General features: G+C 42.2%; 1 protein-coding gene across 21 annotated transcripts in view; it reads left to right on the forward strand.

The window, feature by feature from the left end:
• The window catches only part of FHOD3 (formin homology 2 domain containing 3), a 491,479-nt gene that overhangs the window by 41,811 nt on the left and 422,542 nt on the right, over positions 1-27,126 (forward strand). For all 21 annotated transcript variants that reach the window (XM_079108491.1, XM_079108492.1, XM_079108488.1 and 18 more), the window contains exon 2: positions 14,042-14,148. In XM_079108491.1, the coding sequence (XP_078964617.1) occupies positions 14,042-14,148 (107 nt within the window). The remainder of the gene's footprint in view (positions 1-14,041; positions 14,149-27,126) is intronic.

Genomic DNA, 27,126 nt, shown 5'->3' on the forward strand with positions numbered 1-27,126 from the left:
AAAATGTTCTAAAATTGATATCGATCATGGTGACAGATGAACAACTCTTTGAATATACTATAAGCCAGAGAATTATATACTTTAAGTAGATGAATTATATGGTGTGAACATTATACCTTAATAAAGCCATTATCCCCCAAAACGGAGGTGAAATAAAGATGCTTCTAGAAAACAGACACTGAGAAATTTTGTTTTCAGCAGACTTTCAATAAAAAATACTAGAGTGTTCTTGAGGTGGAAGGAAATTTTTGTAGATAGAGGCACACAAGTGCAGGGAGGAATGAAGCACAATAAATAACTATGTGGATAAGTTTGAATGAACATTGATGATGAGCAATACAATTTTATGGGTTTAAAATACATTTCTTAATATCTCAAAAGGTATAGACCATATTAAAGTAGTGTAGTGCCCTTAACTTGTCTGGGCAATCATAATGCTAATTTATAATAGGCTTTGCTGAGTCAGGAAGGCATGCTATCATCTACAGAGTGAATTACTAAAAGAATTAATAAGATGGGCTGGGAGATAGCTCAGTTGGTAGAGTGCTTGCCTTGCAAGCATGAGGCCCTGGGTTTAATCCCCAGCACCGCAAAAAAAAAAAAAAAAAAAAAAAAAAGAATTAATAAGAGAATGGGTAACTAGGAAAAAATAGAATAATATAAAGGAAATGTGGAATAATAAAGAATAGTTGATTAAACCAAATGTGGTAATAAAAAAGGAAACCAGAACTTTCAGGTCAAATATGAAACATGTACATTTGAACCCAAACATCAGCAATCATTTAGATAAGCAGACTTTTATGACATGCTTTTATTTAAAAAAGACTAGGTTAAAAAAAAACAAAAACCCTGTATTCTACTAACAAGAGACATCTTAAATATGTGGCCACTGAGGTAAGTAAAAATTAGAAGATAAACCGTGCAACACTAAAGAAAGTGGTATGGTTGTATTAGTAGCAGATGACGTAATCTTTAAGGCAAGAAATGGTAGTAATGGTTATAGAGGAAACCTCATAGTGCTGAAACAGCCAGGGCTCTAGGAAATATTTGTCTGCAGCTAATAAATAGCCAAAATAAACAAGTCAAATATTGACAAATTAGAAGGGAAAACAGAAAAAATTCATAGTCGTAGTGGGAGATTAGTGCACCTCTTTGCAGAACAAGCAGATAAAGAGCAGTAAGTATAGGGGAGACTTGAATATCCTATTTAACAGGCATTGCAGCTGTTGAAGATACATCCTTTGCATTTATTGGGACATAAAATAAATCTAAGGAAGTTTCAAAGAGTTGAAATCATATATAATCTGTTTTCTGACCACAGTGACATTACGCTAGAAACCAATAATAAAGATACATATAATAATGCCTACATATTTGGAAATGATGCAGTACACTTCTAAATAATGTTGGTTTGAAGAAGAAATCCCAGTGGAATTTAGAAAAAAATTTTGAGCAAAGTTAATGAAAATACGGCATATCAGATCTTGTGGGTTGTAGCTAAAAATCTATGTAGAAGGACATCATAGTCTCAAATGCACATACAGACTTCTATGTGTGGGTTGGATTCAGGACCCCCCTCCCCCATGGATACCCAAATCCATAGGTGCTCAAGTTCCTTATATAATAAAATGGTGCAGTAATTGCATGTAAGCTATGCACCTCTTCTTGTATACTTTAAATAATCTCTAGATGAATTACAATATCTAATATAATGGAAATACAATGGAAATAGTTGTTATACTGTATTGTTTAGGGAATAATGACAAGAAAAAATGTCTATACATGTTCAGTACCTAAGCAGTTTATTTTCTGAATATTTTTCATTCATGTTTGGTTGAGTCCTTGGGTGCAGATATAGAGAGCTGATATAGAGAGCTGAATGTAATTGAAAAGAAGAAAAACTAAAAATCTCAAGAGTTTAGAGTTTAGGGAATAAAACCTCACAAAGAATGTAAAAGGACATTATATGTAGAAGACTATTTTCACAAAGAACAGAAATAAATGAGATAGAAAACGAACTTGCAATAGAGGAAAGGCAATATAATCAAGAGTTGGTTCTTTGAAAAGACAGTATCAATAAAGTGCCTCTCCTAAGTTGTGAGAGAAAACAAACAACAAACAAAACAGCAAAAACAAAGGAAGCACGAATCACCAAACTCAGGAGTGAATAAAATCCTCAAGACTTGAGAAGAGGCATGTGCAGTCTCCCCAGTACACTGGTGGGTTTCAACTGCCACATTGTATTTACATTCAAACCCTAAAATATCTCCACTTGTTTTAGATATAACATGTCAAAAACAAAACTTCTGATTTTATCCTATCCCCCTTACCCCCAAATAGCATTTTTTTTTTTTTTTTTTTTTGTTCTAGTGATTAAACCTAGGCGTATTTAAGCACTGAACCACATTCCCAACTCTTTAAATTTTTTATTTTGAGACAGGGTCTTGCTAAGTTGCTTAGGGCCTCACTAAGTTGGTGAAGCTGTCCTTAAACTTGTGATCCTCCTGCCTAAGCCTCCTGAGTCACTGGAATTGCAGGCGTATGCCACTGCATCCACCCAAACAGCTTTTTATTCAGTGTTCGCCATGTTGGTAAATGGTACCAGCACTTATTAATTTGCTCCAGCAAGAAACTCAGGATTTTGGCTTTCTCTGGTGGATCCTTTCCCATCTCCTCAATCCCCCAGGCCTATGGCTTTCCCTTCTCCCCTTGCCTTTTGCCCTGTATCTCCCTTCTCTTCTCTCCATTTCCTTCAAATCCACTGTTTTCCCAGCCACCTTCAGATTGACTGATTCCAGCAATGGCGACTTCATTTATCTCTCCATTTTCATCTGCACCCCACAGAGCTGGTCCTGCACACATCTGCTTACAGCTGTTCGTTCCACAGCTTCTCGTGAGTCAAGTCTAAGCTCAGCTGTGGCCAGGAGCCTCCCCAGAGCCCTTGGCTTGCATTCATTGGTACCTTGATTACTCAGACTCCTGTGGCAAGGTTTTTGCATCATTATGCTTCAGTCCCCAGGATGAAAACATGAACCAAAGCCACAAAGGTGACTCACTTGCTGTGCTTCTCTGTTTCCTGAACTCCAACTGCTTGTTGGGTGATCCTCCTACCCACAGCCCTGAGTGTTCCCTGAGACCTCGTCTGTCTGGCTTACAGACACAGCATAGCACTGAGCACAGGAAAGAACATTAACCTGAGTAAGTGAATAGATGAAGAATGATGGATAATAATAATCCTGAAACAGTGTTTCAAGTGGGAAAAGGTACTTATAGACATAAATAAATGTTCTAATGTTTTCAAATAAAAATTTTAAATGTATTTTTTGTTATTTATTCATTGATAAGAAGGCAATCAAAATAATTCAAATATTTACCTACTTACCAGGTATCACTCTAAATTTAGCTCTTCATGAGAGAACCTTACCTTTGTGTTTCTGCAGAACTTGGCAGAAGTCCTTGGCAGAAGTCATTGGTTGGTGAGCTATCCACTCTTGTCCACTTAAAAAGAAATTGGGGCCATGATCTGGAAACTACCTAAACCAGTTTCAGGATGTTGCTTAGTTTGGTGGTCACAAAGAGCATAACTTATTAAAGGTTTCTGAGGAAGTAAAATCTAATCACTTTCAAAGAATATATACTCACATTATTTAATCACTTGTATGTGTTGGATTTTTGAAAATGTCCTTACACTTTGTCCTAAAACATTTATTGAAGTCCCTGTATTATATTTATTCTGAAGAGCCTAAATGGGTCTCTAGAAATGTAAAAGGGCAATGGGATTGTTGGGGTTAGTAGACAGGACCTATTTTCTTCTGATATCATACAAATCAGTCTTTTGGTCTTTCTCTTAAGAAAATTGATCAGTGTTACTTGTATTTCTAAACTTTGTTACATCTCTGTAGGAAACTAATATATTTTATTTTAGTTTTAGTTTTCAAGTATTATAGTAAATTAAAAAGAATTATTCTATTTAGTTGTATATGACAGTAGAATGCACTTATACATTTTGATAAATCATACATAAATGGAGTATAATTTCTCATTTTTCTGATTGTACATATTGTAGGATCACATTGGTCATGGAGTCATATATGTACATGAGGTAATAATGTCCGTTTCATTCTACTATCCTTCCTATCCCCAAACCCATGATAAAAGGCATTATATTGTCATCCCTTGGGATTCATAAGGGATTGGTTTTAGGACCTCTGTGGAAGCCCAAATCTGTGGATGCTCAAGTTCCTTAAATAAAATGGCATAGTATTTGCATGTAACCTACACCTAGCCTCCTGTATACTTTGTTACCTCTCAGTTGCTAATAATGCCTAACACAATGTAAATGCTATGCAAATAGTTATACTGTATTGTTTAGGGAATAATGACAAGAAAAAAGTATGACATGTTCAGTACATATGTAATTTTTTTCTAATTATTTTTAATTCACAGTTGTTTTAATTTGTGTATGTGGAACCTATGGATATGGAGGGCCTATTGCATATACTAAGGAATATACGTGAGGATATGTATATTTTGAAGGGTAATGAAATGAATAACATGTCCTCGCTGTCCACTTTAGAACAGAGTATGAGTCCCCAACCTTGTCCGTATGCAGTGATTATTATAGGGTACCATAGCCCATAAAAGCCTAAATGATCAAACCAGAGTTTTGTGTTGATTTTTGTTAAGAATTGCAAAAAAAAAAAAAAAAAAAAAAAAAAGAATTTCAAAGGGGACACGTGACACTGCTTGTTGGTGAGTTCTCTTTCTTAATTTTTTTTGTTTATCATCTAAATCTAGTTTCTTGTCTCTCTTGTGTTTAGAAGGAACCACAAAATTTAAGAAAACCACAAGCTTCATGGCTGCCTAAGCAGCAGGTATACCACTTGAGGCAGGAAACAGACATAGCTGTCCTGCAGGTGACCAACTGAAACATGTTTTGTACCACTCTTGGACGGGGATGAGTTTGAGTTGGGATGCTCGGGGGCTTACAGTAAGCTTATTCTTGGAGGGAGCCAGGGCTCATTTCTGAGCCAGGAGTGGGCTGACCTGTGGGCATGGAACCAGTGCAATATGAAAGGCCTGGGCTTGCAGTTGCTTGAAATTCTTAATAATTCCACTTTTCAGTTCGCGGTTTGTGAGTAGAGTAAGGTGGAAAATGTTCTGGGGTCTTGGAGCCTCAATCCACTTGATTTCTCCTCCTCCTGCCTCCTCACTTCCTCTGTCCCCAGCAGGGAACTTGGGCTTTGGGAGAGTCTGGGTTAGGTGTGTCTGCTCCATGGCATCTCAGGGTTGGGCATCTGCTGGCCATCTCTGCCTTGAGCTGGGTGTGTTATGCTGTATTCACTGGGCAACTTGTGGGGCCAGGCTCTCACCTAGCACCCATCCAGATACCTAGCACTCCGAGGGTGAAAATTGTCCTGCCCATCTGCCTTAGGCTATGGTGGCAACTCTTGGGAAAGAGGTGATTGAATTAAAGTAACAACATGAAGTGTTGTATGTGCCTATGGGTCTGTGGGGCCTTCTGGTTTTGGCTAGTTTGCTAGTTTGATTTCTGCTGGGCTCCTTCCTGTCTCTGTTATCAGCTGGTAGGTCCTCTGTAGGTTTGAAGATCCAGGTTGGCTTCCCTCAGTGGTATAGTTCCAAGAGTAGCCAGAGAGGACAACCCAGTGAGCAAATGCCCTGCACACATCTGCTATGTCATGTTTACTACCACTCCACTGGACAAAACAGGACCCAGACCAGCCTAGGTTGCAAGAGTGGAAGAAGAACCTGCCTGTCAAGCTGCAAAATCACCTTGGGAGGGTATGGATATAGGAATGGGGGAGGGGGAGTGAATCAAATGACACAGGCAAGTGACGTTTATTTGCACTTTTCTTTAGACTTAGTTTTTCTTTTTAAAATTGGCATTTATTTTCCTACTTCTGAATTACTAGTGAAATTAGCTTAAAGGGTAGCCTTCGTGTATATTTATAGAATGGGTCTGTACAAATCTATTTCAGAGTTACACAGAAATTTTATTGCCTAGACTTGGATCACTGTAGACCTGCTGCCAGAACCCAGATAATCATTAAACTGCCCCAGTAACACTCCACTTCACTGGCTTAAGGAAGGGAAAGAATATAGAAATCGAGACGTGACATCAGCCTTGTTTTAGATGTTTGGGGTTTTTCTGGGATGGTGAGCCAGCCTGCCTTTTTGAGTGCACTGTCTTTGTAGGAACAGTCAAAAGAACCCCAGAGGGACTTTGTGCAGCCTCTCTACAAGCAGCTGAGGGCTCTTTATCTGTCTCTACAGAATGCGGGTCCATTATACGGTGTTTTTGACCCTGGGGGGTGGCACAGAATTCAGCCTGTCTGGAAGGCTCCTTATTGTGGATCTGGCACTGACTCCCTCCTGAGCAGCCCACCCTCTGCCAGAATCCTGGCCACAGGTTGACAGCCTGCAACCTGATCTGAAGTCTCCCTGCTGGGCCACTGTCACTAACCCTAAATTCCCTAATCGCCACCCTTCTATAATAGCCCTGTAATGCTATCTTCCCACATGGCTCCCTGCTTTGTCTTATGTCCTGAAGTGCCCGACAATGTCCTGGCCACCAAACCTACAGCCAAGAAAGAGTGCAGGAGACATGCTGCCAGGGGATCAGGGTTGACATGAAAATTGTCAGAGTCAGGAAATTCCAGGGTCCTTAAGTCATCCGGGAAGATATTTGACATGAGAGGCCAAGGGAAGGGATCAGGTTGCTCCCTGTAAGCAGGAATTGAGGTCAGGGATTGGGCTGGCAGGGAAGTTTCGGAGTCCTTCACTCTGTAGGGAAATCTGGATATTTCTGCCTAAATCTTTATGATAATGCCATTGGAATTAATCCTACTCACTACCCATTGTTTTGGAAGTTTATCACTAACAAGATTAAAGAATTCCTTTAGAGTATCTATCAATTTGTTTATTAAAATGATATCTGAATCACATGCGCAAGCCTTGGGTTCAATCTCAGTACCACCAAAAAAAAAAAAAAAAAAAAAAAAAAAAAAAGATATCTGAAGCTGACCCTTGTCATCCCCCAAATATCCAGGGGATTTTAGTGTTTCAGTGTGTTAGTCCAATCAAGAAAGCACTTTATTCTCTCTTCTTGGCTCGTGTGATGGTTTAAAGATTAATCTCAGAGAGCGGCAGTGTCTCCCTGCTCCGCGCGCTCGTTGCGCGTCTCCCCCCGCGGCCGCAGCTGCTCGCCAGCCCTGCGCGGCGCCGGAGAGCGCAGTGGCGGCGGCGGGAAAGGGCTGCGGACCCGCGGTGCCGCTTCGCACACTCGACGACGCGGCTCCGGCTTCGGCGCCCTCCGTCCGCTCCCGGAGTACTTTATTTGTAGGAAGAAGATGCTCTGTATTATGGACCTGAGTATTCCAGGAACTGAAATGTAAGAAGACTTTATATTGGATAACAGGAAGAGGTGTAGAGTTTGCAGGTATCAACTGTGGTCTTACTAAGCATGTCAGTATCAACAATGCCAGACAGACGGCACATGTGGCTGGTGGCTGCCATATTGACAGTGCAATTCTGGAAGGTGGAGAGAGCTATGACACGAGTTTAATTAAAAGGGAAACATTTTAGTTTTGGAAGTCAGAATGCCAAGGAAAAGGAAAAATCTTGGGGGAAATCCTATTCTGAAGATTGCAAACTCTAAGGAAGTTGTCGTATCCAGTCTTGCTAGTCATGAGGAATCAACCACTACTCTTCCTTCCGTGTGTGAGACAAACATTGATCAGGAAGAACTCTTCACCAGTATCTCAGAGATGTTTTCTGATCTGGATCCTGATGTAGTGTATTTGATGCTTTCTGAATGTGATTTCAAAGTTGAAAATGCCATGGATTGTCTATTAGAATTAATTCAGTCAATTCTGCTTTAAACATACATTTTATTAGGAATAATATTCACTTATGAGACAAAAATTGTTTTTCAAAATTCAAGAAAAGTTTAATTTTTTTTTACTGAATCAAATTCCAAATAATGTTACCTGTTCAAAATATTAAAGAGAATTTTTATGGATTAAAAAAAAAAAAAAAAAAAGATTAATCTCACGTGTCTGGGTACAAGGATAAGGCGGGGCCTGCACTGTGGAATGGCTTGGACAGTGTGGGTTGACTTGTTTGGCATCCTCACAGGTCACCTGTGCTGTTAGGATCCCCTTTGGACACACACGTCCCATTTCCCTAAGGGCAGCTGATGTCTGAGTTTTTTCCTTTTTCCCACGTGTACTTCCTGGGGAACTCAGAGACCTCTAATGTCATCTTTTCTTTTTCATTTGAGGGATTCCCTAGCACAGATAGGGAAGGACTTGCCCACCCATTTATTAGGGAATTGGGATGGTGACATCTAGCTCAGGAAATAATGGCGGTCTTCCTCTTGGAAGGGGGACTTGGAGAGTTGTATGGAGGATATTTGGGTCCCTGATAATTACAGTAGCAGGAATATAACTGAGGAAGAATTTCCACACATTTTGACAGTTGATTGAGATACCATTTTATTCGATTCTGTGTTTTATTTGTATGTCATACTTACTCGATGAAACTGTCTCTTTGAGGAAAGGAAGTGATTATGTGTTCCTTGGTACCCTGCCTGTGTCTGGTATATAATTTGGTCAGAATAGGGCTGTGGAAATGGTGGTGGTTGATGATGCCCAGGATATAAGGAGAAGAATGGTGAGAGTGGGCAGTTGGGCTAAGGGTGAGGGGGTCCCGTGTCAGAAGCCTGGGGAGATTGTGTGGCTTCCTGTTGTGATTTGGGGACACAACAGGAAGCACATTGAGGTAGATGCCTGGCAGGCTAGGGGGTGTCCAGGAAGATGGGATAGTCACTTTTGGCTGATGGGAATAAAATCAGAAAGTGCAGGATGGAGATGATATGCTAAATAGTCCCTGATGCCATGGACAGGACTACATCTATGGCCATTAGTGCACTCCCACCTCTGCCCCAGCTGAGGGGAGGGGCACAGGGCTTAGGTGGGGTTGGCAGGGACTGAGATCCTAGGCCAGGGAATCTTAGCCTTTTTATCCCCATTGCTGTCTCCACTGAGTGACCGGGGAGGGGGACAAGAAATATGCCCTGACCCTGTCCTGGGTGGCTTCTGAACGTTGGCTATTAAGTCCTCAGGAATTTTATGAGTCAATTGTTAAAAACAGCCATTATTAAAAAAATTAAATAGTGGAAACTTATACTTGAGTAAATTATATTAAAAATGAAGGTAGTAAGTATTCAGAATATATCACTTTGTAATCATTTGAGTGCTACTTTTGCTCTTGAGATTGGGTACTTCTCATGTAGGTGTGGTGAGCTATTGTGCATCGGTGACTTCCTGTTGGTACTTGAGACAGGCCATGGTGGGAGCATTTACCCATGTCCATGGACATGCTCTGCCTCTCTGCTCCAGAGCTGCACTTCCTCTTGTTCTTGGTTCTCTCCCTGGGTTGAGTGTGGACCACAACCTCAGTATGACTCAGACCCTTTTGAGGAGACGCAAAGACTCGATCCAAAAGCTCCTTTCTCTGGACTCAGACGTTTCCAGGGGTGGAGGGAAAATAAATTGTTATGGCTTAAAGGGCTTTCATTATGCCATCTGCTAGGCTGCTGATTATATGTGGGATTAAACATAAGCAAAAGTGTTGACACTGCCAACAGAACTAAGTAAGCTTTATTAGTTAACACCAGCAGTGGAAGTTCAAAGAAAGAACAAGCTGCCAATGACTACAACTATCCTCATGGTTGTGTGTTAACAGGTTCAGTTTCTAATGGAATTTTCCATCTAGGGATGATAAATTCTTACTTCAGTCCACTGGCGACCCTTGGCTAAGGAGGTGTCTTTGGCAGGAGACTTCCTGTTGGTGTTTCCATAGACCAGGGAGGGCATTCTCCTGTGTCTTTTTTTTTTTGGTTACTGGGGATCTAATTTTTATTTTGAGACAGGTCTCATTAAGTTGCTGAAGGTCTTGCTAAGTGACTGAGGATGGCCTTGAACTTGTGATCCTCCTGTCTCAGCCTCCTCAGTCACTGGGATTACAGGTGTGTGACACTGCACCCAGCTCCCCTGGGTCTTTTCCCCAAACCCTGGCTACACCTCTAACAGCACAGTAAAGTGAGTTTGGCCATTTTTATTTTCCCTATTTAAATGCCTTCATAGATCAGATGGTTCATCTATGAAGTGCTGCTCAGGAAGGCTGAAATTTACCAGAAGGCCTTTAGTTTATTATCAGAGAAATGAAACAAGTGAATAAAATAGTATTAACCTTCAAATGATTTAACTAGGTATTTCTCACAGATAAAGGGCAAATTCCTTCCATTCTATTGAGGGTTGTCAGCATTAAGGAAGTGCAGGGTCTCTAACAAGGATTGTTACAGATGCTAGTTCTGAATAAGCCGACGGTCTAGATTTTACATGTTGAGGATACTGAGCAAAGCTCTTCCATCATAAGAGACAAATTCCTTGTTTAAAATCTCACTTACAGTGGATTATAGGCATTTTATCTAGATGTTTTAAAGCAGTCATATATTTGTCTTCCATTTTCCCCAATCTCCTGTCATTTTGACTGACAGTCTTAACTCACCAAGGTAAGTAAAAGCCACCCTTATAACCGAGAAAACCAAAGGTGAAGTTATACATTTGGATTTCTTCACAATGTTAATTTCATTCTTTTTTGTTAAAGTTATTTTTCTATATTTTTAAGTGCAATCATTTTAAATGTAACAAAATCCCTTTTTCTGGTACTTGGAACTGAACCCAGGGCTGCTCTACTGCTGAGCTACATTCCCAGCCCTTTTTATTTTATTTGGAGAAAGTGTCTCACCAAGTTGCCAAGGTTAGCCTTGAACTTGTGATCTTCCTGCCTCAGCCACTGGAGTAGCTGGGATTACAGACATATACCACTGTACCCAGCAACAACCTCATATTCTTAATAACTTAAGAATGAGCAAAGGCTCATTTCTTGATCTTGTCACAGCTCAGGACAGGTCAGTGGAGACTGGGCAGCTCCTCTCTTCCATGCAGTGATGCAGGAACACAAGCTCCTTCCATTTGGGGCTTGTCATTTTCTGGGGTTTGGTGTCTTCCTCTTATTCCTCTGTATCTATCTACAGGCAAGAGTAGAAAGTTGAACTGCAGTGCAGGGGTGTTATGGCCAGGTCTCTTGGGGACTTTCTTCACTTTCACCCACAATTTGTTGATTGTATTCAGTCATGTGACCAAAGCTCATCTATAAGGCTGGGGCATGTAGCCTCTGTGCCCAGGAAGAAAGGAGAATGGGGTTGGCAAACATTTGACCTTGCCTTGGTCATGCCAGAAAGCCAATGACATAACTGCATGTTGTAGTGTGATGATTTTTCAAGTCCCTTGAGGTTCTCGATCCATAGAGAAGATGCAGTGTGCAGTGACTGACTGCATGACCTTGAATCTGGCTGCTAGTGTCAAAATCTCAGCTCTACCATTTACCAGATTGTGACCCTGGGTGAGCAACTTAATATCTATTTAGGCCTATGTTTCCTTATCTGTAAAATGGGTTTAACAATAGAGCAAAGAGTTCTTGGGAGAATCCAATGATTTTCTATGCCTATGTGTTTAGAAGAGTTCCCAGAAGATAATTAATGTGTTGGTTAAAAAAAAAAAAAAAAAAAAAAAAAAAAAGAAAAAAAAATTAAAAAAAAATTAGACTAGCAACAAAGAGACCTAATTTCCTCCTGTGCATGTTGTACTTTGAATACATTGCCATTTAGATGAAACTGGTTTCTTTGAGTTCAACTGCAAAAATGTTTATTGGACAACTATTATTTGTAATGTGCCAGGTGTGACTACAGAATCTAAGTAGGCCTGTCCCTGAATCAAAAGAAATAGCATGTATTCCCTGCCAAATCTGCCTTTTAAACTTGGTGACTCTTAATCCATGTTTACCCCAGTATCTTTTTTTTTTCTTATTTAAACAAATGGGATATATATTGTTTCTCTATTTGTACATGGAGTCAAGGCATACCATTTGTGTAATCATAAATTTACATAGGGCAATGTTGTTTGATTCATTCTGTTATTTTTTCCCCTTCCCCCCCACCCCTCCCACCCCTCCCACCCCTCTTTTCCCTCCATACAGTCCTTCCTTCCTCCATTCTTACCACCCTCCTTATCCCTAACCCTAAACCTAACCCTAACCCTAATGCTAACCCCTCCTACCCCCCATTATATGTCCTCATCCGCTTATCAGCGAGATCATTTGTCCTGTAGTTTTTTGAGATTGGCTTATCTCAATTAGCATGATATTCTCCAATTTCATCCATTTGCCTGCGAATGCCATAATTTTATCATTCTTCATGGCTGAGTAATATTCCATTGTATATATATATGCCACAGTTTCTTTATCCATTCATCAACTGAAGGGCATCTAGGTTGGTTCCACAGTCTGGCTATAGTGAATTGAGCAGCTATGAACATTGATGTGGCTGTATCTCTGTAGTATGCTGATTTTAAGTCCTTTGGGTATAGGCCAAGGAGTGGGATAGCTGGGTCAAATGGTGGTTCCATTCCAAGCTTTCTGAGGAATCTCCAAACTGCTTTCCAGAATGGCTGCACTAATTTGCAACCCCACCAGCAATGTATGAGTGTACCTTTTCCCCCACATCCTCGCCAACACCTATTGTTGCTTGTGTTCTTGATAATCGCCATTCTAATTGGGGTGAGATGGAATCTTAGGGTAGTTTTGATTTGCATTTCTCTTATTACTAGAGATGTTGAACACTTTTTCCATATATCTGTTGATTGCTTGTACATCTTCTTTTGTGAAGTGTCTGTTCATTTCCTTAGCCCATTTGTTGATTGGATTATTTGTATTCTTTACACCAGTATCTTGATCTTGGTTCCCTTTGAGCAAATTCATGGCTTCCTCTGGGAGCTTCTGAGTGGAAAGTGGCAGAGGCCTAGTGCCCAGAGAGCTGCTTCTCCTGCCTTATCTGTCTTTTGGACCCTGTTAATGCTAGTCCTTTAACAGACGTCTTATCTGTCCACTTGGTACCCAGTTTGTTCCTGATCTATTTGCACTAATGATTACCTCTTCTAGTTATGCCACACAGTTCAGAATGATGCTTGGTTTTTCTTTTTTATTTTCTTTTAAAATTTTTAGTTATACATGACTGTAGAATGTATTTTGGCAGAATATACATAAAAAAGTATAATTTATTCTATTAGGTTCCTACTCTTGTGGTCGTACATGATGTGGAGTTATTCTGGTCATGTGTACAAATCCAAGGCTAGGAAAGTTTTGGCCAATTAATTCTACTGTCTTTCCTATTCCCTTCCCCCTCCCTCCCTTTTATCTAATCCAATCTATTTCTATTATCCTCCTCCCCAACTCCCTTGTTTTGGGTTAGCATCCACAAATCAGAGAGAACATTTGGCCTCTGGTGTTTTGGGATTGGTTTATTCCACTTAGCATGATATTCTCCAACTCCATCCATTTATCTGAAAATGCCATAATTTCATTCTTATTTATGACTGAGTTATATTCCATTGTGTATATATACCACGTTTTCTTTATCCATTTCATCCATTTCAGGACACCTTGATTGTTTCCATAGCTTGGCTATTGTGAATTGAGCTGCTATAAACATGGATGTGGCTGTGTCACTGTAGTATGCTGTTTTTAAGTCTTTTGGGTATAGACTGAGGAGTGGAATAACTGGGTCAAATGGTAGTTCCATTCCAAGTGTTCTGAGGAATCTCCACACTGCTTTCCACAGAGGTTGCACCAATTTGCAGTTCCACCAGCAATGTATGAGTACCTTTTTCCCCACATCCTTACTAACGTTTATTGTTACTTGTACTCTTTATAATTGCCATTCTGACTGGAGTGAGATGGAATCTCGGTGTAGTTTTAAATTGCATTTATCTGATTGCTAGAGACATCAAACATTTTTTGATGCTTGCTTTTTAAAAACACTTGCTGGTTAGGGTGGCTTCTGCACATGAAGCCCCCACTGAAGGAGCAGACTGGGCTTAACTTGCTCTTTCTCTCACAGTTGGACGACTGTACACTGCAGCTCTCCCACAATGGCACCTACCTGGACCTGGAGGCCACACTGGCAGAGCAGCGGGATGAGTTGGAAGGCTTCCAGGATGACGCTGGGTAAGAGCAACTATTGTTCCTACTGACTGCTCCCCACGTACCAGGAAATGGGGTGCATTGGTGGCTTAAAATACTCTGGAGAAATTAACGTAACTTCAAAAGGGCTCTGCAGGTGACTCAATGGTGACTGCGGACCCTTTTCCATTTTGAGGAAATTTTTCTGGGGGAGCCCACCCTAGGAAAATTTCTGGTATTTTAATTGAACACATGGTCTTTACCTTCCAAGTTACTTTTCCATCCAAATATCGCAATTGAATCAATATCTTATACCTGTAATTCCAGCAGTTCAGGAGGCTGAGGCAGGAGGACCACAAGTTCAAAGCTAGCCTCAGCAACTTAGTGAGGCCCTAAGCAACTTAGCAAGACCTTGTCTCAAAATAAAAAATAAAAAGGACTGGGGATGTGGTTCAGTGCTTAAGTGCCCCTGGGTTCGATCCCCAGTACCAAGAAAAAAAAAAAAAAAAATCAATGTCTTCCAGATTTTAATGGATTGACAACTGTTTTCAACATTGTTTACAATAATTTGCTGTATATTTCATTTTTCTTGGCAGATGCCCTAGTAGATGATTTTATGTGCTGTTATCATATTTTCAGCTCATTACAGTGAAGAAAATAATTATGTTCATAAAAATCAAGGTACTTTTAGCTTATATCTAGGTTGCTTAATACTTCTGATTATCATGAGTCAGAATGAAGCAATACTGACATAACAAATCAGAGGTGTGTACAGACAGCAAAATCTCTGTTGAAATGTGCACATGGAGTCAGCCATTAGGTTACTGAAATCACCTTCTGATGGGGCCCCTGCATCCCTTTTGATGTTCCTATCCATCTTCAACCAAGTATCTCTGATTTTATCACCTCCCATAGAGACCTTTAGAGGCTCACTGATGCTTCCTAAGTAACACTCCACTGTCTTCATCTGGTATGCAGGGACCTCCCCGCCCCAAAAGTTGTTTGAAGATATCTTACTCATTCAAAAATATAGTCAGATAAATACTGTCTGAGAGTTTTAGTTTTTCATAAATAGCTCAAAGAATGGGGAAAAAATTGGAACCTTCTTAGTGTTGATTTCATGTCGCTCTCTGACTCAGGTATAACCTGGTGGCCTCATGGGTTTCCCATTTAAATACTCCTCACAATTTATGGTCATTGTTCTTCTAATCATCCCTCTCTCCCACTAAAACTCCATGATGTCACAACTGTACCTTCTGAATCTCTAGCACCTAGCATCTTCTCAGCACTTTGAAGATGTTGGGTGAATATCAGTGACCAGGTGAATGACAAAATACCTGAACTGATTCCTGAGTGGCATAGCCATGAGCACCAAGAAGACGAAGAGCCGTGATGGGATCCAGCAACGATCCTGAGAGCACCCTTCTTGCTTCCTGTGTGAGGGCTCTAACAGAGTGTGTGGGAAAAGATGCTGGGAACCACCATCGGCCCATCCACCTCTCTGGCAAGAAGGGTGTCCCTCAGAGGACCTTTCTGACTCCCCAGTCACACCAGAGTCTACTCCGCATCATTTAAAAAGTTAACACCATAGACTGACAAGATTTGGAGAAATTACATCGCAATAGTTTTTAACAAGTATCTGGCAATGACATCCCTTTATGTAAGATGTCAGGGTACAGGCTGGCTGACAGCCTAATTGGATGACTTCATGGCTCACTGATCAAACAGACCCCAGGAGTGTTATGAGTAGATCATTGTCAACTTGAAAAATGTTTTAAGTAGTGTTAGGCTTGAAGACCTTGTCCTGTTGGATTTTGTTTCTTTTTACCAAAACTTGAATGATTTAGAGATGGCAGCTCAGGGGGAAAGTGTTGATCTGATGGCAGTGTAAGAATAAAGGGTGAAGAAGGAAGTAACCTTTATGGAGCATGTGCTATGCCAAGCACTATTCTAGGCACATTATTTACAGTGTCTTTCTTTAATAGTTAATTTTCATAATAGTCATGTAATTGTATTTGATTGCATCGATTTTTTCATCCCAGACACCTGAGAGTCAGGAGTTAAATTACATGTCCAGAGTGGCAGAACCAGGAGGTGGTGAGCCAGCTCTTAACACAGATGTGATCAGTTCCCAGGTCTGTTGCCCACTGCTGCCTCAGGGGCTTCTGGGTACCAGCACTTCAGGGTCTACTCAGCCTGTGCTTTGCACCTTTGGTGATGGGTGTCTGGTTTACACCAGAACATCAGTCCTGGTCTTCAACACCACTTCCAGTGGAAACAACATGCAGCCATACTGCAGGGTGGCTCCAGGGAAGACACCTTTGTCACCATCATCCATCAGTGATACTACAGCTTTCACTGCGACACTATCATCTGGTTGCTGGGTGCTCTTCCACAGCTGCTCCCAAAGAGCCAGGGGATCCCATGGCAAGCTCACCAGGGATCATGGTGCCTGCTTTCTAATTTTGTTCCCTTCTGGATCCTCACCTGGCCATGAGTCCAACAAATAGGTAGAGCCTAGATACCATTTTTTTTTTTTTTTTTTTTTTTTGCACTTTAATAGTGAGAGATGCTGGGAAATGAATTACAGCACGATGAACAGGGGGAACTCAAGACATGGGGAACTGCAAACAGGGGAGGCTGACCCCCAAGATGTTGGGTAGCTACACTTTGGACATGAAGTCACCCCAGAGGGAGGTTTTATATCTTTAAAATGGTCTTCATTGATAGTGACCCACCCCTTGTCCTTTGGGACATGCTCAAGATGACACCCCCTTATGGTCTCAAAGAGTAGGAAGGAGCCACCTCCTCTGATCTCCTAGTGGAGGGCCCTGCCTGTTCCTGGTCCAGGTTGCAGAAGACTGCCAGGATGGAGCTGTTCTGGCATTTCCAGGTTACCTGCTATCCCCAGGTTAGCTACCACCATTGAGTACTGGAAGCACATGGCGAATCTCTGGGCACTGGCCCGCAATCAGTTGCAGACTGAGCCCTGCCCACATGGGTAAGCAGGGTAACTGGGCTAGTTGCAGTGTCACTTGCCCTGAAAGTTCTTCTTCGGTCCTCTCCCAGATGTGTGACATTTGGCCAAGTCTGTGGCTGAGAACTCATGTATCCCATGAGTAGGAGTTAAAATTATTCCCTAGTTAAGATTTGCCCTTTTGAGGTAAGAAAGTGGCAAAAGAAAGTATTAGTTTGGCCCTTAATTTCTTTGTGTAAATTATAGGAAAATATCTGCTAATATTGGGACCATCTGATGAATATGGATGAAGATTGTGGTATTTTTCATATGGTGTGTTCTGAGTGAGTTTCCTTGCTGGAGGGATTTGTTTCTTTGTTGTTGTCTACTACCCTGCTCTTTTGTGCCAAGACTAAAAATTAACTTATCTGTTGTTTAGAGTTATCACTCAGGTTATCAGAGAAGAGAGAAAGACCTTCAAAAGTGGAAGGACAAAGCAATTATTATGCAAAAAAAAAAAAAAAAAAAAAAAAAAAAAAAGAAAAGAAAAGAAAAGAAAAAAGCAGCAAGGTCTGTTTATTGCTTTCCAAGGCCAGGGAAATTAGCAAGCAAAGCACGATGCATGAAACAGAAGCCTTGAAGCCTCTAGATTATTCTGACCCTGCCACTGTGTGACCTTGTGCAAGCCACTTTACTTCTGATGGTTTACAAAATGAGGACATTTATAAAATTTATTTATACAATGAGGACAATGTTTCCCAATCCCATTTCCCTCCCTGTGTGAGCAGGGTTTTTGGTACCCCTGTTGGGTGGCGCACAGTGGTTAGGGACATGGGCTTTGTGTTTAGCCTCATGGTTGGGTGACCATGGGAATTCAACTTCACCTCTTTGAACCTCAGTTTCCCTATAATACTATCGTGCCACTGCCTCCTGGGATTGTTTTGAGGTAAAGCATGTGGAGGCACCTAAGATATTAAGTTAGTTCCTGGCATTCAACACACACACTCAAAAATCATAGCCATTGACATAATTTATAGTCAAAATTTGGGAACAAGGTACACTGAAATGGGGATAGATGGATTTTAGGCCCTTTCAGACCTGGAAGAGCCTGCATAGATCAAGTAGGCTGAAATTTTGATTTCTTTGTAGTTAAGAAAACAGAACCTTCTCACAGAGCTGAGCTTGTCAAAGGCCCCACCAATTTTCCCTTTACCCCCAGTCCTACCAACACCTTGGGAGGAAACTAGTGACAGTCAAGGTTCAAGGGAACCACCATGGAGAAGGTGGGCTTTTAGGGGTACCCCAGGGGAGATAGCAGTTTGGGTGGAAGGAGCAGTAGGTAAGGGCATGAGAAGACATTTTTTTAGGGACAGTGTGAGGACAGTGTGGCTGTTGGATGTGTTGTACGCATTCCTAGGTAACTTGGGATGCTCACCTTTTCCCTGGTTGGCTCCCTTCAGACCTGTGCCAAGGGTCAGCTTTCAAGATGCAGCTGCTCACTGGTTGTGTGACATTGTTCTCCTCTCCTCTGCTGAGGGGCTGGCAATCTTCTCCCTGTGGCCCACATGTTTCTGTGGGGTGGGGTGGGGGACCTGGCAGTATGAGGCTGGTGGCTCAGAAACCATGGATGGACGGGTGCTTGGCCAGGACTGTGAGGAAGCCCACCTGGGTGGCTCCCTCTGGCTTTGTGGTGGGCCAGTCAAGAGGGGTGCAGGCATCTGGGGCTCTTCTGAGTTGCCTCTTAGACACCTAGCTTCTCAGCCCATAGCCCCCGAGCCAAGGATCCACGTGTGGGGTCCACCAAATGCTGTTTGTGGGTGAGTGGGTGAGAAGGCATTTCAGGGTCTTTATCAGATGTACACAGAGGTCTTTGCCTCTCGATTGTCAAGTTTGAAGGAATAAGAAGTGTTTTCCTCTTGTTAGGGCCTAATGTAAAAGTTACCCTCATCCAGTCACGCGTTTGCCTGTGGGGCTTTCGCCTACGGGACTGTTGGAATGAGAAATCACCATTTCACCTAAGTCCCAAACTTGGTGAACCAGAAAGACCAAACCCAAGCAAGCAGCCAATGAAACCCCCAAGTTAAAAAAAAAAAAAAAAAAAAAAAAAAGTTTGGTGGGGCGTGGAAGGAAGAAATGAAGAACCACACCTCCCCTTGCTTCTTTAGACAGTTAGCTTCAGCTGAGAGCAGGCCTGCAGCTGAGGAGCCTGTGGAATCAGGGATGAGGGGCACGAGGGGTTTGCTGCACTCACTCCCTGTGCACAGCCCAGCTCAAGGTGCAGACCACCCACACCTGCCCCATGGCCCTGGGGGAGAAGCTGGCTGCTCAGAGGAAAGGGACTGTTGGGGTGAGTTCAGTACTAGAGCTAGGTCAACTACCCCTGAATACTCTGAAAGAAGCTGCTTAGAAATGCTAATCTCTAGTTTCTGGGCTTCAGGAAGTTTGGAGGGGGGCCTGGGAATCTTGTTTTTCAAAAAAAACTGTCCCAGGTGGTCTGATGTTTGGTTAGGGACCTAGAGCAATGGTTCTCAGCCTTGGAGAATATTGCAAACAACTGAGGAGCTTTAAAAACTTCCCCTTCCATACTCAGTCTTGGGCTCATAAAATTAGAACTGGGATGGTGGGCCCAGGCAGTGTCAGTTTTAAAAGCCACCCCAGGTGAGTCCTACTTGCAGCCTCCACTGAGCCTTGAACGGGCTGCAGGATGCTGGAAAGAGTGGATGTACTCCCGTGCTGGATGCCCAGTGGGATCAGAGGGGCTCGCAGTGCCTTCATGATACCAAATTGCAGGACAGGACAAGGAAGGCAGCAGGTAAGTGCGTGGGCCTGAGCTGGGCTGCAGGATGTGGACTGGAGTCTGCAGAAGACAAACTACATGCAAATGGGGGGCCCTCTCAGATCCCCTCAAGTAGGGGTCTGGTGAGGGGGATGGAAGGAGGAAGGTGGTGGAAAGGACTTGGAGCAGGTTGGTCAGGTGTGGCCCACTGTGGGGACAAGAAGGGAGTGACCTAATAGCCCTAAACCTGGTGGCTGAGAATTGGGACCTGGACGATTCACGGGAGGAGAGGGAAGCTGTGAATCTGGAACCTCAGTACCAGCTTATGTAGAGAGATGAATAAATGGGCACATGACATTAGGTGGATAGTGTATGGAAAGGCAGAAGTAGCAAAGTTATCACTGGGCACAATTTGGGGAGGGGGAGGTATTTATACATATTAATCCAAGGTTGAGGCAAGGCACAATCAAGGCATAAGCTGATTCATGAGAAATGTTGGCCTAGGACACAGGTGAGAAGCATCAAGGACAGAGGAGCTGGGAGAGATCCCTTGGAGGGAGGGTGCTGTGCAGTTTGGTAAGCCTCGTCCTTGAGGGATAGGCAAGAGGGTGAGATGACAAGGATCTTCTGGTAAGGGTCAGAGTTAGCTGTTGCTCGGGTGGCAACATTTGGATGACCAAGTACTATATTTCAGTAAAAAGCTGGGTTTAGCTGCATGTAACTAACAACCCAGACGGTAGCTTACTCTGTGTATGTATGTGTACACTAGGGATTGAACCCAGGGGTGCTTAACCGTTGAGCCACCCATATCCCCAGCCATTTTTTATTTGAGACAGGGCCTTGCTGAGTTGCTTAGGGCCTCACTAAGTTGCTGAGGTGGACCTTAAACTTGCAATCCTCCTGAGTCACTGGGATTATAGGCATGTACCACTGAGCCTGGCTACCATTTGTATATTTTTGTCATGGGAAAAAAAATCCATTTTTTCAAGAAAATGAAAAGGTAAGCTTCAGATTGGTAGAAAATATCTATAAAGCACATATTAAAGGATGAAGTCTTAAAACTCAATAAGAAAACACAACACCCAACTATAAAGTAAGTAAAAGACTTGATACCTCCCCAAAAGAAGACATTTGGGTGGCTTAAGGAAAGATGCTCAATATCATGTAATTAAAATGGTAAGATTCCCATTCACCTTAGACTAGCTGAAATCCCAAGCATACCACCAAACGCTGGTGAGTGTGTGGAACAGCAGACACTTCCTCATTGCTGGTGGGAATGCAAAATGGTGCAGCCATTTTGGAAGATGGTCTGATTGTTTCCTACACTGTAATAGAGACTGACCGTCTGAGTCAGTGGTCATGCTCCCAGGTATTTTACCCAAATGAACTGAAAACTTGCATCCTCACAAAAACATGTACATGAATGTTTATGGCAGTTTTCCTCATAATTGTCCCAACTTGGAAGCAACCAAGGAATCAACTGAGATGTTATTTAATAGATGAACAAACTGCTACATATCCATACAATGACTGTTATTCAGTGATTTAAAAAAAAAAGAGCTATCATTAAAAAAATGAGCTATCAGAAAAGACAGGAAACAAACCCATATTGTGAAGTCTGTGAAAATTACGGTGTCTGATTCCAAACATGGCATCCTGAAAAAGGCAAAACTATGGCTACAGTAAAGAGCTCAGTAGTTTCCAGAGGACAGGGGTGGGGGATGGGCATGAGGGGGTGGGTTGATGGAGCACAGGGGCTTTAGGGTGACCTGACTACTGTTATGTTGGCTACAGGATGTGCTTTTGTGAAAAGCGTTAGAACGGGTCAACATAAACTGAATCCTGAAGTAAACCATGGACTGAATAATAATTGGCACACCTGTTGTAACAAATATAACTACTCAAGATGTTAATAGGCAGGATGGTGTGCGGTGGAGACACGAGGGTATCTTAAAACACTCTACTCTGCAGTTTTTCTGTAAACCCAAAACTGTTCTAAGAAAGTAGTGGATAAATAGGCTGATTCAAGAACAATATGTTGATTTCGTGGTATTCCTAGGAACTCCAGCTCATTTTATCCTCTGGGTCTGGCTTTAATCTTTCATGCTTTATCATATTTATAACATGTCTCCTCCTTCTCCAGCATCTGTATTGAAGAGGGCACAGACTTCTCTCACAAAGAAATCCCAAAATATGACAGTTAAAATAAGTTTAGGACTAGGGAAATAGCTCAGTGGTAGAGTGCTTGCCTAGCATGGGGGCGGCTCTGGGTTTGATCCTCAGTGCCACATAAAAACAAATGTTAAATTCTTGGGGAAGAATTTTTTTGACCAAGAGCCCAAATTTAGTTTTCTTTTTCTTTTTTTTTTTTTTTGGAGATTGGTAAAGTAGGTATAGCATCCTCAAAATGAAGATCCCATTTCTGGGTTCAGGGTGGCTGCCTTCATTCTTAACATCTCATTCGAATCTTAGCCCATTAAGGAAAAGAACAAAGGGTGTGTATCCACATTTCTGTCGACATAACTTCTCACATGATGTTAGCCAAACTTGGGCTCAGGGTCATACCATGAATTGTGGACTTGTGTTCAGTTCACTTTCTCTATTGCTATGGATATTGGGTGACAGTGGTCCCTGCCTCAAAGGGGAAAGGTGAAGAGAGGTCTCTTACCTATCCTTGATACTGTGTATACTCTGCACACATTTTCTAGAATATGACCTTTAGACAGCACTGTCATCTGGGGATAGAATCCTAGTGATTAAATACTGGTGCTTCCTGGGTCTGCTCCCCCTTTTAAAGAGCATTCCAAAAGCTCCACTGGCAACTTCCACCAATAACTCACTGATGAGAGATTACACTCCATTTATGTATGATCTATCAAATGTATAAATGCATTCTACTGTCATGTACAACAATGACACTGAGAACTGTGCTGCATGGAAGATGTATGTCACCCCAAACAAAATAATGCTCTTTTTATAAGACAGAGGAGGAAAATGGGTATGGGATAGGTAACCAGCAGTGCCTGCCCATGCAAGGGGAGAGAGGCTCTTGAAGAGTGAGCAGTTGAGGACACCAAGCCACAAAGTCAGGCGGTGAGAGGAGTTGGGCAAAGATGGGGTGTGGCATGCAGGTGATTTAGGATGTCACTGGTGTAGAGGAGCTAAGAATGGTGGGGGAGGTAGTGGGATTGCCTGGAAACTGTCGATGTGTCAAACAAGGGCTTCTTCCCCTTTTAGGGAAGAGCCAGGTGTGGAAGGCAAGAAAAAAGAGATGGTCTGGATATGGCGGCGGCGGGGGTTGGGGGGATCTAAAAGCATGCATAGAAATGAACAAAATGGATCTTAGGCCTAAATGTAAGAGCTAAAACTATCAAATTCTTAGAAGAAAACAGGAGTAAGTCTAAGTCTCATGGCCTCAGGTTAGGCAATAGTCTTTTAGACACAACACCAAGAGCACAGAGGATAAAAGAAAATGTACTTCATCAAAATGAAAAAAGATTTTTCACCTCAAAAGACATCATTAAGAGTGAAAAGTTCAGCTTCAGAATGAAAAATATTTGTAAGTCATTTCTGATAAGGGACTTGAATCCAGAATGTAGAATTTTTGCAATTCAACAATAAACCAATTAAAGGGATGAAGGATCTGGATAGACATTTCTTCAAGTAAAAATACAAGTGGCCAACAAGACCTCAGATGCTCAACACTGTAAATTGTTAGGGAAATACAGATCAAACCCATGATGAGATACTAGGATCAAAATGACAGTAATGTGTCAACCCTGGACTCCTTTTATGTTACTGGTGGGAATATAGAGTAGTACAATTACTTTGGAAAATAGTGTGACAGTTTCTTAAAATGCTAAACAGAAATATCATATAGCCCTGCAATTTTATCTCTAGAGATGAAACATTTGCCTAGATAAATTTTTTTTTTTTTTTTTTTTTTTTGGTACTGGGGATTGGACCAGGGGTGCTTAACCACTGAGCCACATACTGGCCCCACCTCCCTCCTTCTTAAGTTTTATTTAGAGGCAGGGTCTCATTGAGTTGCTTAGGGCCTCACTAAGTTGACGAGGCTGAGTTTGAACTTGCCATCCTCCTGCCTCAGCCTCCTGAGCCAGTGGAATGACAAGTGTGCACTACCATGCCTGGTTTGCCTAGGTAAAAGTTTGTACTGTTATGTTAATCCCGAAGTGGCAGCAACTCATCCTTCAACTGAGGAATAGCTAAACCAAATGTTGCCTAAATAGATGATAGAATATTATTTGGCAATAAGTGAAATATGAATACCCTTCCTGGGATGGATGAGCCTTGAAAACAGACCAAGTGAAAGAAACCAGGCACAAGGTGACATTGTATAAATTGAATGAACTGCCCAGAAAAGGCAAATGTGTAGAGACAAACTGGTGGTTGGCTGGGATGGGTGTGGCAATAGACAAAAACAGCAGATGGGCGTGAGGTTTCTTTTTGGGGCAGTGAAAAAAATTAGATTTTTCTGATGACTGTACAACTCTATCAATATACTGGTAATCAATTTTATGTTCTCTAACTTATATCTCATTAAAACTTATAAAGCTGTGGAGAACTGGTCATGTATGAGAGACTTTGGGTACAGGAAAAAGTTTCAGCTTTTGGGATGAGGGAATATGGCAGATGTAGGGACATTGAAAAGATGGCGGAACCAGTCTTCTCCCTGAGAAGGCACCCAGGAGGCAGGGCTTTGGGTGTTCCCTCTGGTCATATGCAGGGGCTTCATGCTTATGTCACAGGACGTAAGGGCACTTCCAAGTGGATCCCTATGTATCTTGGGACTCTGTTCCTTACAGTTAGAGCAGGGGACTCCATCCTTGGAGACCAGTACACCCAAGGCTATGCACAGGAGGGACAAGCATCAGTAGGGTCCCTTGAAAAAGTTCAAGTATTAAATCCCTGGAATTTTAATTGAGCAAGAAAGAGAAGCAAATAACAAATGGATCATTGCTGTAGATTCTTGAATGGGCAACAAAAAAGGAGAGAAAAAGGAAAGATGGGAGAGGTGGAAGGAATGAGAAGGGGCGGACATGAAGAGAGTGAGAGGCTAGCCAGACATTAGGACAGGAATGGAAGGATGGAGGGGAAGTGGCAGGAAGGAAGAAAAGCACCCTGTACCGTTATCAAGAACATTGCCCCACACCTACATGTGCCAGTCATGTCCTCAGGGCACTGCTTGCATGAACCAATCCAGTCCTCACACCCTCCAGAGAAACTCGGCACTATCATCCCATTGTACAGACAAGGAAGCCAAGACTCGGGTTAAGTAACTTGGCAAAGATCACACAACTGACATCTGTTCATTTTTTACTCCTACAACTGACTTGAGTTTATTTACCCGCCACCCCCTAGTCCACTGGGGGAGACCAGAGTATTTTGGGAGATGAATATAATGGCAGCTGGCTCTCTTTGTTAGACATTGAGCTTCTAAGTAAGTTAATCTTAGCATGTTCTTTTCTAGTGGATGACTGGTTCAAATCCCCCTTCATCTCTTTATCCCTGGGCGAGAGTGCTGGTTGAATCTTACAGCACTGGAAGCTGTTAAGAACTTTCTATTCTTTGGGCAACTGCTGAGGGGCCCTAGTCCCACAGGATGATTAGCTATGGATTTCTGTCCTTGATCTAGTCGGTTTTTCTGATGTGACTGGAGCATCAGTTCAACTGTTGGTGCAAAAAATGGTCAAGCCTTCGACCCTATACTACTCAGTATTAACCCTTGCTCTTATTACAAGATCTTTGTTACTCCTGCAAAAATGTGCCCTTGAGAGGCACATTTTCCACAGAATGGAAACACACAGGTTTCTGGGAGCCTTAAATGGTTAAACCAGATTTTTTTTCCCCCAAGGACATAAGCATTATTATAAGAGAAACTCTTGTTTTCTGAGAATCCCGGAAGTGGTGGCAAATTTAGTGGTAGTGCCATCATGTCCCTGGTGCACATGCCTTGACTGGTATCTCCTTGAGTTGCATATTTATTTTAGATAATCCCATTGTCATGGGGGCAGTGTTGGCCTTGGGTGTGGTTGAGGGTGAGGGTGGCCCCTGGTTCCGGAGAGCAGCTGGACTGGCGCTGTTTCCCCTGCATTGGCCATGCTGATAAGGGGACTGGGATCCTCCCAGGACAGTTAGGTCACACTGAGCTGCCTTTGGGTCTGGGTCACAGGGTTCTGGTACCAGTACATTCCCCTCTCACTCTGCTCAAGGGCAGTTGGGAAGGTGTGGCAGCTATGGAAGGGCTCCAGCACACCCATCTCTGGGAGAAAGGGTCACTGAAGTGCTTGCTGCAGTTTCCAATGACAGCTTCTCCAATTTCATTTCTGCAATGTGGAAGTTTCAGGAAGGTACGTGCCAAAGTTTGTATTGGTTAGGGGTCCCCAGAGAAACCGTATCAATGGGCTATCTATTGATCTATCCCCTGAGAGATTTTTAAGGAATTGGCTTGTGCAGTTGTAGGAATGGTCTGTGGGTGGGCCAGAAGGCTTGGAAATGCAGGTAAGAACTGATGTTGCCATTCAGACCCTTTGGGGAAACCTCCAGAACTTGTATTCAGAAGTGTTTACTTTGGTCAATTCATGCTTCATCAAAGCTCACACGATGCTTACTGTTGAATTACAATTGCTACTGATGTGGATTACAGAAAACCCTTGGGATTGGAAGCCATCAGGGCTTTATTGCTCTTCAGTTAAGATGAACACATCTGCTGGCACTGCCCCACCCCAGGACATCTTTCTTGGCCGTCAAACAAAAGAAATTCCAATAATTCAGTTCAATACACTTAATGAATTTTTTTTTCATAGGATGATTGCAAAATTTGGGAGAACATGTCAGAATTTTCAGGAGTGTTTTTGTTTTTGTTTTGTGAGGAATAAAGTTTTGCAGAAATGTTTACAGAAATCTCAAACTGGACTTCTGTAGATGGGCCAGATGTTGAGTATGTGTTTTAAGCATCTTAAAATGAATGCCCAGCACACAGGAGATGTAAACCAGTCAAACACGCAAAAACAGATGGGCCTTACTGCAATTCAAAGGCAGCCCGAGATTCTTCACCCACAAGCAGTTGCTGGGTTGGAGGCTAGCATGCTTTTCTAGGACTGTAAAACTGGGTTTCCTTTTTCCTTTAAAGAATCAAAAAAAAACAAACCTTTTTATTATCTGGTCTCAAGAGTGAAAAAACTGATACAGTCGCTACTGTGGATCATTCGTAACTATATTAATAGGGTGCCTCAGTGAGTTCTGTGTCTTCCTCCTCCTCACACAGTGA

This window comes from Sciurus vulgaris (assembly GCF_902686455.1).
Source record: "Sciurus vulgaris genome assembly, chromosome: 13".
NCBI lineage: Eukaryota > Metazoa > Chordata > Mammalia > Rodentia > Sciuridae > Sciurus > Sciurus vulgaris.